The following is a 13,376-nucleotide window of genomic DNA, read 5'->3' on the forward strand; positions in this document are numbered from 1 at the left end:
ATGTTCCTTACAGTGGTTTCTGGGGTGCTGGATGCTGTTTTGGCAGTTGCCAATATGGACTGAACAGCTGCCACAAATTTGGCAACCGTTTGTGGTTCAGGTATTGGTATTGAAATCTCTTTTTTAGGTTGGTTTATCGTGGATTCGTTGGCAATCGGTAGAGATGCATTCTCCTCTGTATCTTCCGCGCAAGGTTGTCCGTGGTGTGCTGTTTGATTACAATACTTGCACGTGGGAGTCTGCCCCTCATGGGTGCATAACGTAGTTTGATTAATAGTAGCTTCGTGGGTTTTGAGTTTTATAGTCAAGTGGGAGGGGATAGGTCTTTCGATCCGCATCCTCACCACAAGAACACCGTTAGGTGTACCCGGGAAGAAATTTCTCCACGTATCACGTGTAACTGATTCTACTTCTCCGAATTGCGACATGTATTTTGCGATTAGATCAGGAGGGGTACGTGGTGATAGGTCATGTAACTTTACATCTACATAGTCTTTTTCTATATAGACGGGAATCTTAATTCCAACTTTATCACTTTGAGCCACGTGCGTCAAGTTGTTCTGCAAAACGAATCGTTCAGCTTGTGCTAACGTGTTGAATGATGAGTACGACATTACGAAGATGATGATACTGTAGATACATAACCTCCTTAAGCTTAAGCTGCATCTTCACCTTCAGCAGGTGTTCCACTTCACGAAAACTCAATCTTATTGAACAGAATTTAAAGTCAACGACCGCTGTGTTGGGTCGGAGCAGAGATTTTTCGTCAACATTACTCATGATGGCAAGAATAAATTAAATGTTTCCTTTGTTCTCGAGACAATGTACACTAGATCAAGAGGTTGCTAGTTTTTGTTCACTTGGTTCGATTGTACGTCTGACTTGGGCAAAAGTAGAAAGTAGACTGAGAGTTGCATTTTTGTTTTAATGCTAAAAGCGTTGTCCAAATTTCATTCCGCAAACGTTAACCAATTTGATGTTGCCAAAGTTGAATTTTGACCATTCAAAAATTATGGTACGCTTTTAGGGGGAGGCGGGGTGTTTAAAAATTGTAACATATGAAGGGATGAGAGCAATCTAGAATGTAACATGTTTTTGCAGAAGATTGTTTTTAATTTATTCGGAACGTACCAGGGGAGGAGAGGTTAAAGAAATTTGTGACAATTTGCAACATGGGAGGGAGAGGTGGATTTTTACAATGTTTGCAAGGGATAATAGAAATGGTACCTTAATGTGCTGATGAGCTACACTTTGATGTTGAATGTTAGATTGAAAGAAAAACGCGTGAAAAATATAAAATTTCATTAGAAAAGAAGATGCTAGTAGTACAGGATTAAAGGTTTCGTAAAACTCATTCAAAATTACACGTTGAACAATTTTTATCTACACCATGAGTTTAATAATTTTAAAAATTCCAACAAAAAAAATAAAAAAATACTTTTCACAGACAGAACACTTGAACAATTCGCCCAAAAAAGAAAAACAACGTGGAAATTAATTGTGATATTTTCATTAATCTACCTTCGAATAGTTCTAAATAAAACGAATTTAAACTGTACAAACATTTAATTTTAAACTACCGCATATAGCGAGGACGAGTTGCGTTGATTTATCCATTGTGTGATTTTTGCTGCATGATAGGGATGTACTTCTCGCTCGGACGGTATTTCCATCGTGAGCACAGTTCATCTGCCTCAGACTCGTTGAAGCCAACTCTAAAAACAAGTATAAGAAAAAAGAAGAGTTAGCTATTAGTTGGTTGAAATATCGAACAGTAAAACATTCCTAAAGCCTAAACCACACCAAAAGCCTTAGATTTTGTCGCAGTAAACAGTTTTACTAGTGTAGTGGATTAATTGAAATAGTTCAAACAATGATTATTTCCTTTAGTTTTAGTAAAAATGATAAGGGCATGATGCCATGACCATTTCCTTGTATATCACATGTGCTGCCATCTGTGTCTTCAGTGAGAACAATAATTGAACGCTGTGGCACAGGTGTTAGGTGTTCATATACTAGAAAATTCCCGGTGGTCAATTCTGATGATATTCCTCTGTTGATCTCTCCAGCACAGACAAACAGACATAAAAATATCGATGCGCCAATTCTGTCAGAACACTAGCTCAACCTTTCATATACCGTCTCAAATACTCACTTGCTCAAATTTTCACTAGTCATCTATCCCACTTATGACCTGTGTTAAGGGGACCTCCTCATCAGTGGCTCATAATAAACGCTGTTTTTAGGATTTTTTTAACATTAAAATATTAAAAGAAACAAATTATCTTTGCGCATTCTTGAAAATATATTTACCCAACAAAGAAATTATGCCAAGGTAAATAAAAATGGCGGACTTGTAAACAATCTTGCGTAGCAGCTCACCGCAGAAAACTCAAACTTCGTGCAAGATTTAGCCCACAATTTTTATCTGAAATAAAAAGTGAAATGCTTCTGTATTCGGAAGGTCCGTATTCGGTGCGATAGCATTTTCAGGCAGGTATCTCAAAATGGCGCTTGGTCCCCTATAACTTGACACATGCCATATGTCAGTGGCGTCATCATCGCATGTACGACCACAGTCCCAACTAAAAATTTATTTAAAATGGCCGTTAAAGAGGACGAAGAAATCATTTTCAAGTGCTATGTCTGTTAATCTGTACCTTTAGATTCAATATATATAATGATAAACTTTGTATTGTATTTTATTGCATTTATTTTATTCCCACAGTGTGCAGCACAGATAAAGTCAAATAAAGGAACATCAATTCAACTTCTGGAGGTGGAGTGCATAGCGTGTTTAGAATTGATACCGCCTAGTGTGCAGTCTATTTGAGTTGAACTCCCAACCCAAGTAACGTTAGATTAATCTATTTAATTCTGAAGAAGTGCATGAACCTTTATGTTTGAATAATCATTATGGGGATATTTACATTTGCACTCAGTAAACTGCAGTGTTTCTTGGGATTTGTAAGCATATTGTTAAAGTTTCACTATACAAATAGGTTATGATTATAAGTAGTAAACGTTAACAAAATTCAGTTACCAAAGCACCGTCACCAAATGATCGCAAAACTGAAACTTACCATAGGAACCTCAAAGATCAAATTGAAGAGCAATTTTAATTATTAATATGAAAATTCCAGTGTAAGGCCAGTGTTTGCTGTAGCAAGATTCCTTCGCACGATTTCAATACATACGTTATTTAGAGAAACTACGATACATGGAAACAGGCAACTTATGACTGTTGTTACTAGAACAGTGTCGGGTAGTTGAATACTCGTATTTACTAACACTACAGGCAGCAGTTGAAACCGTTGAGTTTGGGTTTGAGCGTAAATTCGCAACATACTTTCAAACTACACGATACTATAAAATTAATTTACTTTTAAAACTAGGAATATAACATTTATAAACATACAAGCTAATTAAATAAAACTACAAATCAGACACACACATTGAAAAAATCGTGTAAATTTACATCTCCTGACCTTGACAGATACGAATTAAAAAATTAAATTAAAAATGACATAGCTTTATGTTTGATTTTAATTTTACATGTCATTGAATTTCGTAATTTGACTCCACATACATAGGGTGTTTGTTTTTTGTGTTTGACACGTATAATTTTATGGCACAGCACGTGTAAAGTACATCATTCATGTAAATTTAAACGGAAAACGGTTATACCTCGTCACTTCGTGAATCACGGTTTGTTGAATAGTGTCAAGTTTGGAATTACGCCATATTTGTTGGTGTAATGGAGTATTGATATATGTATGCTAGTAAATAAACACAAAGATCAACAGATTCATTCTGAAGGAAGCTATGTTCTATTGAAAGGTAATGCTTTTGAGTTCATTTAAAACAATAGAAATAAGAACTAACATTTTAGAACTTTTAATATGGCTTATTTTGTTTCTTTTTTATGTTTTCTGACATTAAAAACACTAAAAAAAATCACAATTATAATACTGAACATTAAGAAATATCCTGAAGTGAAGATCGAAAAGTAGAATCATAAACACAAATCCTGTTCCTTTCGGGCATGAAAGGGTTCATAGTATATGTACATACATGTAATCCATTGCAGTTTGATACGAAATTTGCTTGATTTTATTTTTTTCTGTATTTCGTCGATATGGTTAAACGAATGTTCAGTTAAATTTAAATTTTTTAGATATTTTAAAAAGTTTCAGTTTTTGGGGCGGGTTTAGCTCAGTAGATAAACCTATTGTTTTGTACGCAGCACGCCTCATTGTGATTCCCAACCTCGTACATAGGATGAGCTGAAAAAGAGACGAAATGACCCTAAGGCTCCCAAAATGAACAGCCACCGATGCTCAAAAAATATTCCGCTAGAGATTCTGAAGGTTGTACTAAACACAACGGCGCAAGTTCTGCAAGGATAGGACTAAAACAACCTATTTTATTTGTTAACAAAATAGGTTACGGCTTAATCGTATGTCTATCACTGTATAAAACATATACTAATATTTTTTTTAATGTCGGCGAACCTATTTGACAATTGATAAAAGAGGTAAGTCAATTACAAACATTACTTGTTTAAAAACTAAATAAGGATTTCAATACCCATATTTTAATTAAAACAGAATCCTTATCCTTAAATATTTAAAACTTAATCGGTAGATCAAATAGTTTCTTTGAACTAGGAGTTCAGTCTAGCATTGATAAAGCTATAGCAGTTGTAAAATCAATCTCTATCAGATTCTTTTAATACACACTGAAATCACACTATCATCAGCGATGCTATCGTGCTATTAAATCCGTTCAAATTTCCCCGAACCTAACCATAGACAATAGACTTGGCTGTGATGTAATATTTGAGAAACCCATTCAACGGCCGAATAAACATATCTTTCACCAAATTTCTGGAAATCAAATTCAACGATTCTTGCTTCAGTTGCTGCCTGTTTCCGTTGCCATAAATGTTCGTATCGAAGGATCGTTTGATTGAATTTTCATGATAGTGAAACGGTGGTTGCCTGTACGGTAGTACGTACTGGTTGGACGCGTAGTATTGCAGTGGGCACGATTCCGTTGGACTTACGATTTCGTTGCTGAAATGTTGTAAACCATGTATTAGATGTGTTTTGGGCATACTGTTTCGCATTTGGTATTAGATTATAACCATTACTATTTATATCGATCACACTTTTCATTGTAATTAATTGTACAAATTGATGCATGTCCATATTCAGTTAAGGGGGATTATCATATAAACGGCCTAAACAATACTGAATCTTTGTGCGTTATTTAAAAAAATTCCATCTTAAAGACTTAAACTTTTTTTTTGTTTTGAAGACTTTCTTATTAACGCGCAAAGTCGACATGTTTTTTTCAATTGGCAATCAGGATTGCAAGAGAACAGCTTGATCGATTTTCATAAAATTGATATCAAATTAAAGTAAATTTAAAGCTCTTCAATATGAGCATTAAAAAATATTTTTTTCTTAATTTTTTTACTAAAGAAAAATAAAATATGGTTGAATTTTACACACATTGTTCCAGTTTTTTTTTTTTTTTTTGGAAAGTTGGGATTTTTTTATTTTAGTACACACTGAAGAGGACACATTATTGAAAAAAGATCTCACGAGCAACAACCGACAAAATCAGGGACATTTCCAATTCCGTTTCCAAACTATTCATGTAATATTCACTATATTAGGAACGAGGTTGAGAGTACTACTGATATATTCCATCATTCTAATTTAAACATTAAACTACCATATTTATTTTAGTTATCATTTACAATTTCTTCCGTGTATCATTCATTGAAGAATTGTATACTATATTGTACTGTTGTGCCAGACATTAATACTGCTCTGGTGGTCTTTTTTATTACTATGTCTGTTTACCCTGTTCAAAAAACCTGTAGATTAACATGATAAAAACAGCCATCTTACAATATTACGGCGATAGCTCAATTGGATAAAGTGACAGTCCACTTAGTGTCAACGAAACTTTCTTCAAAAGATGGCGTGTAATAAAATATAACTTCATTAGTCGATAAAATTGTAATTTTCCAATGAAATTTGTTTCTCATCCATAACATTTTAGGCATCGCTAGCTCTAAAATATACATGTCACAAAAAATATATGGATCTTAAATGGTACGTTGTCAAAATGTGTATGAAAAATAGCATATTTTGGCATAGCGACCGTTGTTTGTATGGTCGCGTATGGAAAAACGATAATGCTTGTGACATAACATCCATGATATAACATCCATGGAATGGTTATTCTATTGTTAAGCGAGCCATGTTGGAAATGGTTTTAAACATTTGGTAAAATGGTTGGGATATGATAAGAGCCGAATAGTGGTCTTCTGACTTGGCGGGGACTCAGTTTTGTACCCCCTTAGTGTTTACTTTTCATTTCATTTACGTTCCGAATTCCTAGCAATCACCCTTATTCTTGTTTACGACGAATGCGAGATTCGTTCAAAAGTGGTTTGTATTCCCGTTTACGACAGCAAAATCAAATTGGCTTACTATTCGTTCGAATCGCTTTCGAACGAATCTCACATTCGTCGTAAACAAGAATAAGGGTGAATATTTATTTTTTCATAAGACATAGAGCAAAAAGAAAGAAAATTACGGAAAAACTTTTTTTAAAACTCCCAAAAAAGGCTTCTCTAAAAAAGAAAACGAGTATGATTTTTGTGTTCGGCGACCCATAATTAGTCTAAAGCAGCTCTCAGCCTTTTTCGTTCCACTAACCTCTTAGAAATCATCCTGGATTGCTGCGGACCCCCATGGATAAACATCGATTTTGTATGTTATCAATATGTTATTTTTGTTTGTTAAGAAACAAGACTTGAAATTTCAATATGCACTCGGGAAATATATTTTTCATCGCGGACCCCCCAGCAAAGACTTCACGCCCCCTAGGGGTCCGCGGACACCAGGTTGAGAATCGTTGATCTAGAAAACACTTTTTCTCGTAATGTGTAATTTAGTGTGTATCTGGAGATGGCAAATTTATCCTGGCTAATACAACAATACAACAGAAGTTGTATTACATTCGAGAAATAGAAAAACCAGTAAAAGCATCGTTACTATGCACCTTCCTGTTTCCTCGAGGTTTGCTGGTTTGACAAGGCAGTTTTGATTAAAAACCATTGAGAATGCGCCCCCTGCCAACCCCAGACTTTTTATTTCCTCACCAAATAGACATAGAGGGCGAAATACACTAATATAAAATTAGGATTTGGAAGGCAACGGACGGAGCATCTATTCAGTAAACTTCACAGTAAGACCAGTATACTGAGGAGACAATTTTTAAGAGTTAAGGAGCATTTTTATATTGTAGTTATAGGTTAAACCTTTAAAATGTGATTTAAAATCCTATAAAGACAATTGTTTTAAAAGCTTAATCAGCCAGCTGGCCCAAGACATAATAGTAATAAGACAAAATACGGTTGTATGTTACCCCACACGGGTACGATTGCTACTGTATACTCGCTCTGTACATAAGAGATGTGATATGCTCTTACCTTACCAAATACAGAAGATTACTCTGTCGCAAATAAAAAACAGAAAATAATGACTACATACATGATTATCTGTTACCATATGCTAACATTTGACAGCTATAATGTTACATCGTCAACATTAATATTAACGTTGTAAAATTCATCTGTACAGAAACTTGTTGAAAAATTCTCATATTGACAACACAGTTAACAAACGAGTAGATCTGGACTGATTCAATACCGCCTATGCAGCTATACTACATACTATTGAACGACACTAACGTAAATATTATTATAGTAATGATGAGTCTATCTCACATTGGCAATCACATAACAAACCCGTTAAACATCGATTTCTAGATATTATTCTTTTATAGCCCATATACATCCTACTTCACATTTACAGCATGCTTAGAAAAGCCACTTAATTTTCAATAAAAAAAAACTTCAAAAGCAAAAAATAAAAGATAATCCGATGGTACATATTAACTTTTGATTGCTGAATATTTTGTCGAGCTGAAAACACAGCAATACTACCACCAATATTTCGCTTAAATCTCAGCAATTCAAAACTGTCAACAATGTAGTTTATTTACTGAAATTCGGCAAGTTTGCCATTTTTTTACTGATTGCCATCGAATTCTATTGATTGAAGATATAATTTACTAGTTTTCGGCAAAATAATTGCTTTAACTGAAAATTAACAAACCAACAAAATATAATGCTGAACTTTTAATGAATAATGTTTTGCTGAAACACATTCAGTGGAATGTTTTACTGAAAGATAATACAAAAAGTCAGTGTGTATTCATTACAAAATTCATCATACAAAAAGTATATAGGTGCAATTACATTGACATGTTTTACGAGCTACGAACGATTGCCGATAAGAGAAGAAGGCAATCTGCAATACTCCCATGCCCTTCTGCACAATGTCAACGATCACCGCTAGTTGGTTCGTTGGTTATGGCTTAGATTAGCGTTTTTGGCTTTTCGACTATGTCCGTCCGCCAAAAATGAGCCAACGAAATGTTTACCATGTAGTAGGGTGACACTCCTAATTTCACAACGTTCTTAATATGCACTGAATAAATATGAGACAGTAAGTTATAGCAACGCCTGCTACCAATTCGACACATTGGTTTAGGTGGCACAGTGAAGAGGAAATTCACTTAAATATTTCACCTTCACCCAAAATTTTTATTACATATATTGAAATTATTGAAGTATGCTGCTTGCTATAGGCACTACACCCTACCTTAATATATGGGTTAATATATGGGTTCCGTCGCAGTTAAGTCCATGAAATTCATCCGCCACTTCGTTTGGAGAGTTGATGCACACAGGACCAGGGTACCCAAGTGATATACTAGCAGGTTGGTCGACAACGAGATAGATGCATGAAGTGTATGACAAATGGTCGGTGTTAAGTCAGACCGGACTAAGTCGCAAAACATCAAAAAATGAGATAATGATAGCACTGGATAAATAAAATCGTCAGTTACAATCGACTGTTGCCAGATTTGAAATATGTAACAAAAAACAAGAATTATGGCTAAAATTAATTTCTAATCATAATGTAAAGGATGCTGCGATTCAAACTTTAAACTCGTTTTTCTCGAAATCAATATTTTGTCACTTAGTCCGGTCTGACTTAACACCGACCAAATGAATTTAATGACGAATATGTGGTAAACTAAGTGACCAAGAGAAAATGTAATCTTCGGGATCCCTTCCATCAATCAAACGGAGTGGCGCTAATGTGTTCGGCAAGTGATCAAGGTACCAACGTTCCTCTGTATCTGAGGAACTTATAATTATTAGAGCGGTGCAAAATGTCTGATCTGGGTGTATTTTACGATGAACTAAATTTTCAAAGCTGTAACGATCTGAGGATGGTTGACTGAATCTTTCACTACAGCTTATTTTATGAACCTGATTAGAGTTTTATGCGAATGGCAATACATAAAACATTTTAAGAGCTTTCAAAATGGCTATCTTTAAACCAACGGACATAGCTTCATTTTCTTGAACCCAAAATCATCGATAATTTAATATATATATATATATATATATATATATATATATATATATATATATATATATATATATATATATATATATATATATATATATATATATATATATATATATATATATATATATATATATATATATATATATATATATATATATATATATATATATATATATATATATATATATATATATATATATATATATATATATATATATATATATATATATATATATATATATATATATATATAGCACACAAGCTTCTATTGTACTATTGTACTTTACAAGAATTTAAATTTTTTTAGGAGAATGGTCAAAATAATATTACTCCATTAATTTGATATCGCTAAAATTTGCTTCATCATTTTAAGACAATACACGATTGAAACATTGTGTAATTTCGATATGATAAGGACTAACATTTCGCTTGAATCAAAATCTCCAACTGCTAAAAAACTCTCTGAGCTCATCAGCTATTTAAAGAGAACAATATTGTTTTGGCACTTCCTTCAGGGAGACTGGGCATTTAGTGCGAAAATATAATCAATTCAATGTGAGCGATATTCCAGCACTAAACCAAATACGAAGGGTGTTTGATAATCCCCACGTTACAAAAAATAATTTCGCCATCGCTTTATAGGTTCTCTGAGGCATCCTTTCGAGCTCGTCAACTATGGTCATATTGCAGGTGATTCGAATGAGAGAGTATTTTGTAGAATTATTAAACCATAATTCGGCAACTGCCTGCACGATAACTCACATCTTTTTAAACTTAAAACCATTTTTGGTAACTATTGGCACCCCAAGCAAATTTGAAATTCATTAAAGGGTAGATTTTCAATTACAATCTCATTATTACTTCACATTTCATAGGTAAAAGATTCCGTTTCGGAGCTTGACCATAATATTTCGACAGACCTCGCAACTGATTATTAGTGTACAGGACAATTGCAGAGCTAGTGCTACGACCCCTACTGGCCACAAAAAATCCTTCCTGGGGCTCATACATACGGATGTACCCCATTAGGCATAAATACGTTAGGCATACGGACATTTGACATACGTACGTTAGGCATAATTTCATTAGGCATAAAGACGTTAGGCATAATGGACGTTGGGCATAATATATGTTAGGCATAATGGACGTTATGCATAATGGACGATTTGCATAATGGACGTTAAGCCTAAATTATCATGTCGTCGCTGTTGTGCTATCTTATGACAAACGCCATTTTTGGGTAAACTGAGATAGATATACGACATTACTTGTCTGAAAAATCTCTACAAAGTGGCGTTTTCAAAATTTTGAAATTCTGCATGGTTACGTAGATATAGCGAGAAACACGATGAGAAATTATGAGTTTTTTGCGTCAAATCACTGTATCTAGGGATTTGCTCAAGTTATATTGAAGTTTTAGATGTTTTTATGTGTAAAAATGTCAGAGGAACACTATGGCATAAAAATTTTCAAAAGAAAAATACACGAGTTGTGAGAAAAACACAGTTTAAGTTTTTTTCTAGATTCCCTGACTCATTTCCTTTAAAATGCATCTCCCCAATTGTTTATAGATCAAATGAAACTAAATATATGACTAAAAATTAAAAATTGATGATTTTTTCTATGGAAAATTTTCCATGCACGATTATGACACGTCATACAAATTTTGTCATCAATACACGTCTATGACACGTGTGAGTGCGACTTTTGTTTACATTCATAGTAAAAACTCGCAACATAGTCAACCGATCTTCGTAATATTTGATAGGTTAATAGAGATTAGATAGAAGCATCAATTGTCTTCTTTGGACTGTTTATACCATTCATAAGTTTCAAGATATTCAATCTCAAACTTTCAAAATCGTTTTTCTCGAAATGTGCAAAATGACGCTTGTCATAAGATAGCACAACAGCGACGATGTATCACTTAGAGGAACTTATTTTTCGGCGGTGATAACCTCGGATGGTACGAGCCTGTATGTTTGAATCTTTTTGATGATGTAGAATTACACTCAATAAATAAATCACTTTGATTTTAGGTGATTATTCACGTAAATGAATAATTTTCACATTTCGAAAGACATCACGTGGTTCCTGCAAACCACATCTGACATCCTATAGGTAGAACCTATCTGATTTACACATTACCCTTAAGTGATGCGACGATGAAGCGTGAAATGTAATGTAAAATGTAGTTTAACTGCATTTCCCGTGTGAACAAGTAGAAGTGAATATGGAAGAAGTGAAATGAATTGCAAACTGGTAAATTTTTCAAGTTTTACTTTTTCTTCAATTTCACTATGGTGGAAATTGATGTTTTTTTGTATTTCAGACCTTCTTACTAGTGTGAACTTGGTGGAATTCAAAACATCAGGAGCAGCATCAATATTGTAAATTTTAATGTAAAAAGCTCCATATAAGTTAATTTTGCAACACCTTGAACGATAAATAGGGAATCGATGCCTCGATTCTGGCAATCCCGTTTTGGTAGTACGGATTCCAAACAGCAATATTCCAACGTCAAGCGGACCCTAGCTGTCATGATGCCTGATTCACAATAACGAGTGTTCAATAAAAAATGAGAATGATTTTAATACCTTTCTGAAATTAATGTAAAGAGCGTAATTTTTTTTCTCTCCAAGAGAATTGCTAGCTGGACTCCCAAAAATGAGTGGCACCGTATCCCTGATCGTGGAGCGGATGGCCGGTAGCGGCCGTCCAGCGAAGATAAGGATGATGAAGAAGAAGAAGGAAGCGACAACAAGGACGGAACGAGTTTGCGTAACGCCGGTCAAAAATATCACTGCTCCCATACCTTGATTCTCTGAACTCTCAAGATGGAGGAGATCATCTGTCTGAAGATGACTCGTTCCCCCGAGTACACGGACGAGCAGATAGCGATCGTGAAATCGCAATGCCGGTGGATGACGAAGAACTACCGCGGGACGACGTTCGCGCTGGACGACGAAAGTTACTTTCCGCTCTCGAAGACCCACATTCCAGCAAATAACAAATACAGTGAGAAGTCGGCTACAGCCTCCGAAGCAAAACATAAGTTTAAGCACAAATTTGAAATATGCTGTACATCGCCATATTGGACAGAAGAATTTCAAAGCCGTGATTCAAACCGAGCGGTCTGGCCATTAAACAATAAGTGTATCAGGAGGAGTGTCTTGAGAAAATTCTTCTGCCGTCCTTAAAGGAGCATCATACGGATGGGAAGTACGTCTTCTGGCCGGACAAGGCGACTTCCCAGTACGCCAAGAAGACGTGCCGAATTCAAGATCCTCGGCGTGACACTTTCACTTGGGATTCTCGAGTCGAACAGACGGTAATTGACTGAATCGGATGAGGTTTTCTCGTAAACGTGACGATTTGACATTTGCTAGGGTTTAGAACCATTTTGTTCACATCACACCACGTACTGAAGCTGTCCAGTTCACGTTGAAGAAATTCGGAATCGGTTGAATCCCGTATTTGTCGAAAAATGTTTATATTGTGGGCAAAAGAGAGTCCTTGTAGTTTGATATGAACGAAACCAGCGAAGAAGTTGATCTTGAATACCGAGTTTATAAATAGCATCGGTTTGCAGTCCATCGGTAAATCCATCGAAAACATATGTTGTGAATGTAGGTTGGTTGTTGTCGATCGTTTATGCATAAAACCGTGTTGGTCATCTGCAATGTAGTCTTTGCAGTGAAAGAAAATAGGGTCTAAAACAACCAGCTCGAATAGTTTTGATACGGCACATAAACACGAGATTCCCCGATAATTATCAATGTTCAATTTATTTCCTTTTTTATGAACTGGAAACATGTCCGCTGCTTTCCAGTAGTAAGGGAA

The 13,376-nt window shown here is 35.0% G+C and overlaps 1 protein-coding gene across 5 annotated transcripts in view; it reads right to left on the bottom strand.

Annotated features, from left to right (window-relative positions):
* Positions 1–1,547: 1,547 nt before the first annotated feature.
* Positions 1,548–13,376, bottom strand: part of LOC131688501 (acidic phospholipase A2 PA4) — a 62,117-nt gene continuing 50,288 nt past the window's right edge. For 3 of the 5 annotated variants that reach the window (XM_058972791.1, XM_058972790.1, XM_058972792.1), the window contains 2 exons: positions 3,084–5,078; positions 1,548–1,715 (listed from right to left, as the gene is read on the bottom strand). In XM_058972791.1, coding sequence (XP_058828774.1) covers positions 4,805–5,078 — 274 coding nt within the window. In that variant the 3' untranslated portion in view covers positions 1,548–1,715; positions 3,084–4,804. The remainder of the gene's footprint in view (positions 1,716–3,083; positions 5,079–13,376) is intronic. The other 2 variants (XM_058972793.1, XM_058972794.1) reach the window with 1 other exon arrangement.

This window comes from Topomyia yanbarensis, chromosome 3 (assembly GCF_030247195.1).
Source record: "Topomyia yanbarensis strain Yona2022 chromosome 3, ASM3024719v1, whole genome shotgun sequence".
In the NCBI taxonomy this organism is placed as follows: domain Eukaryota; kingdom Metazoa; phylum Arthropoda; class Insecta; order Diptera; family Culicidae; genus Topomyia; species Topomyia yanbarensis.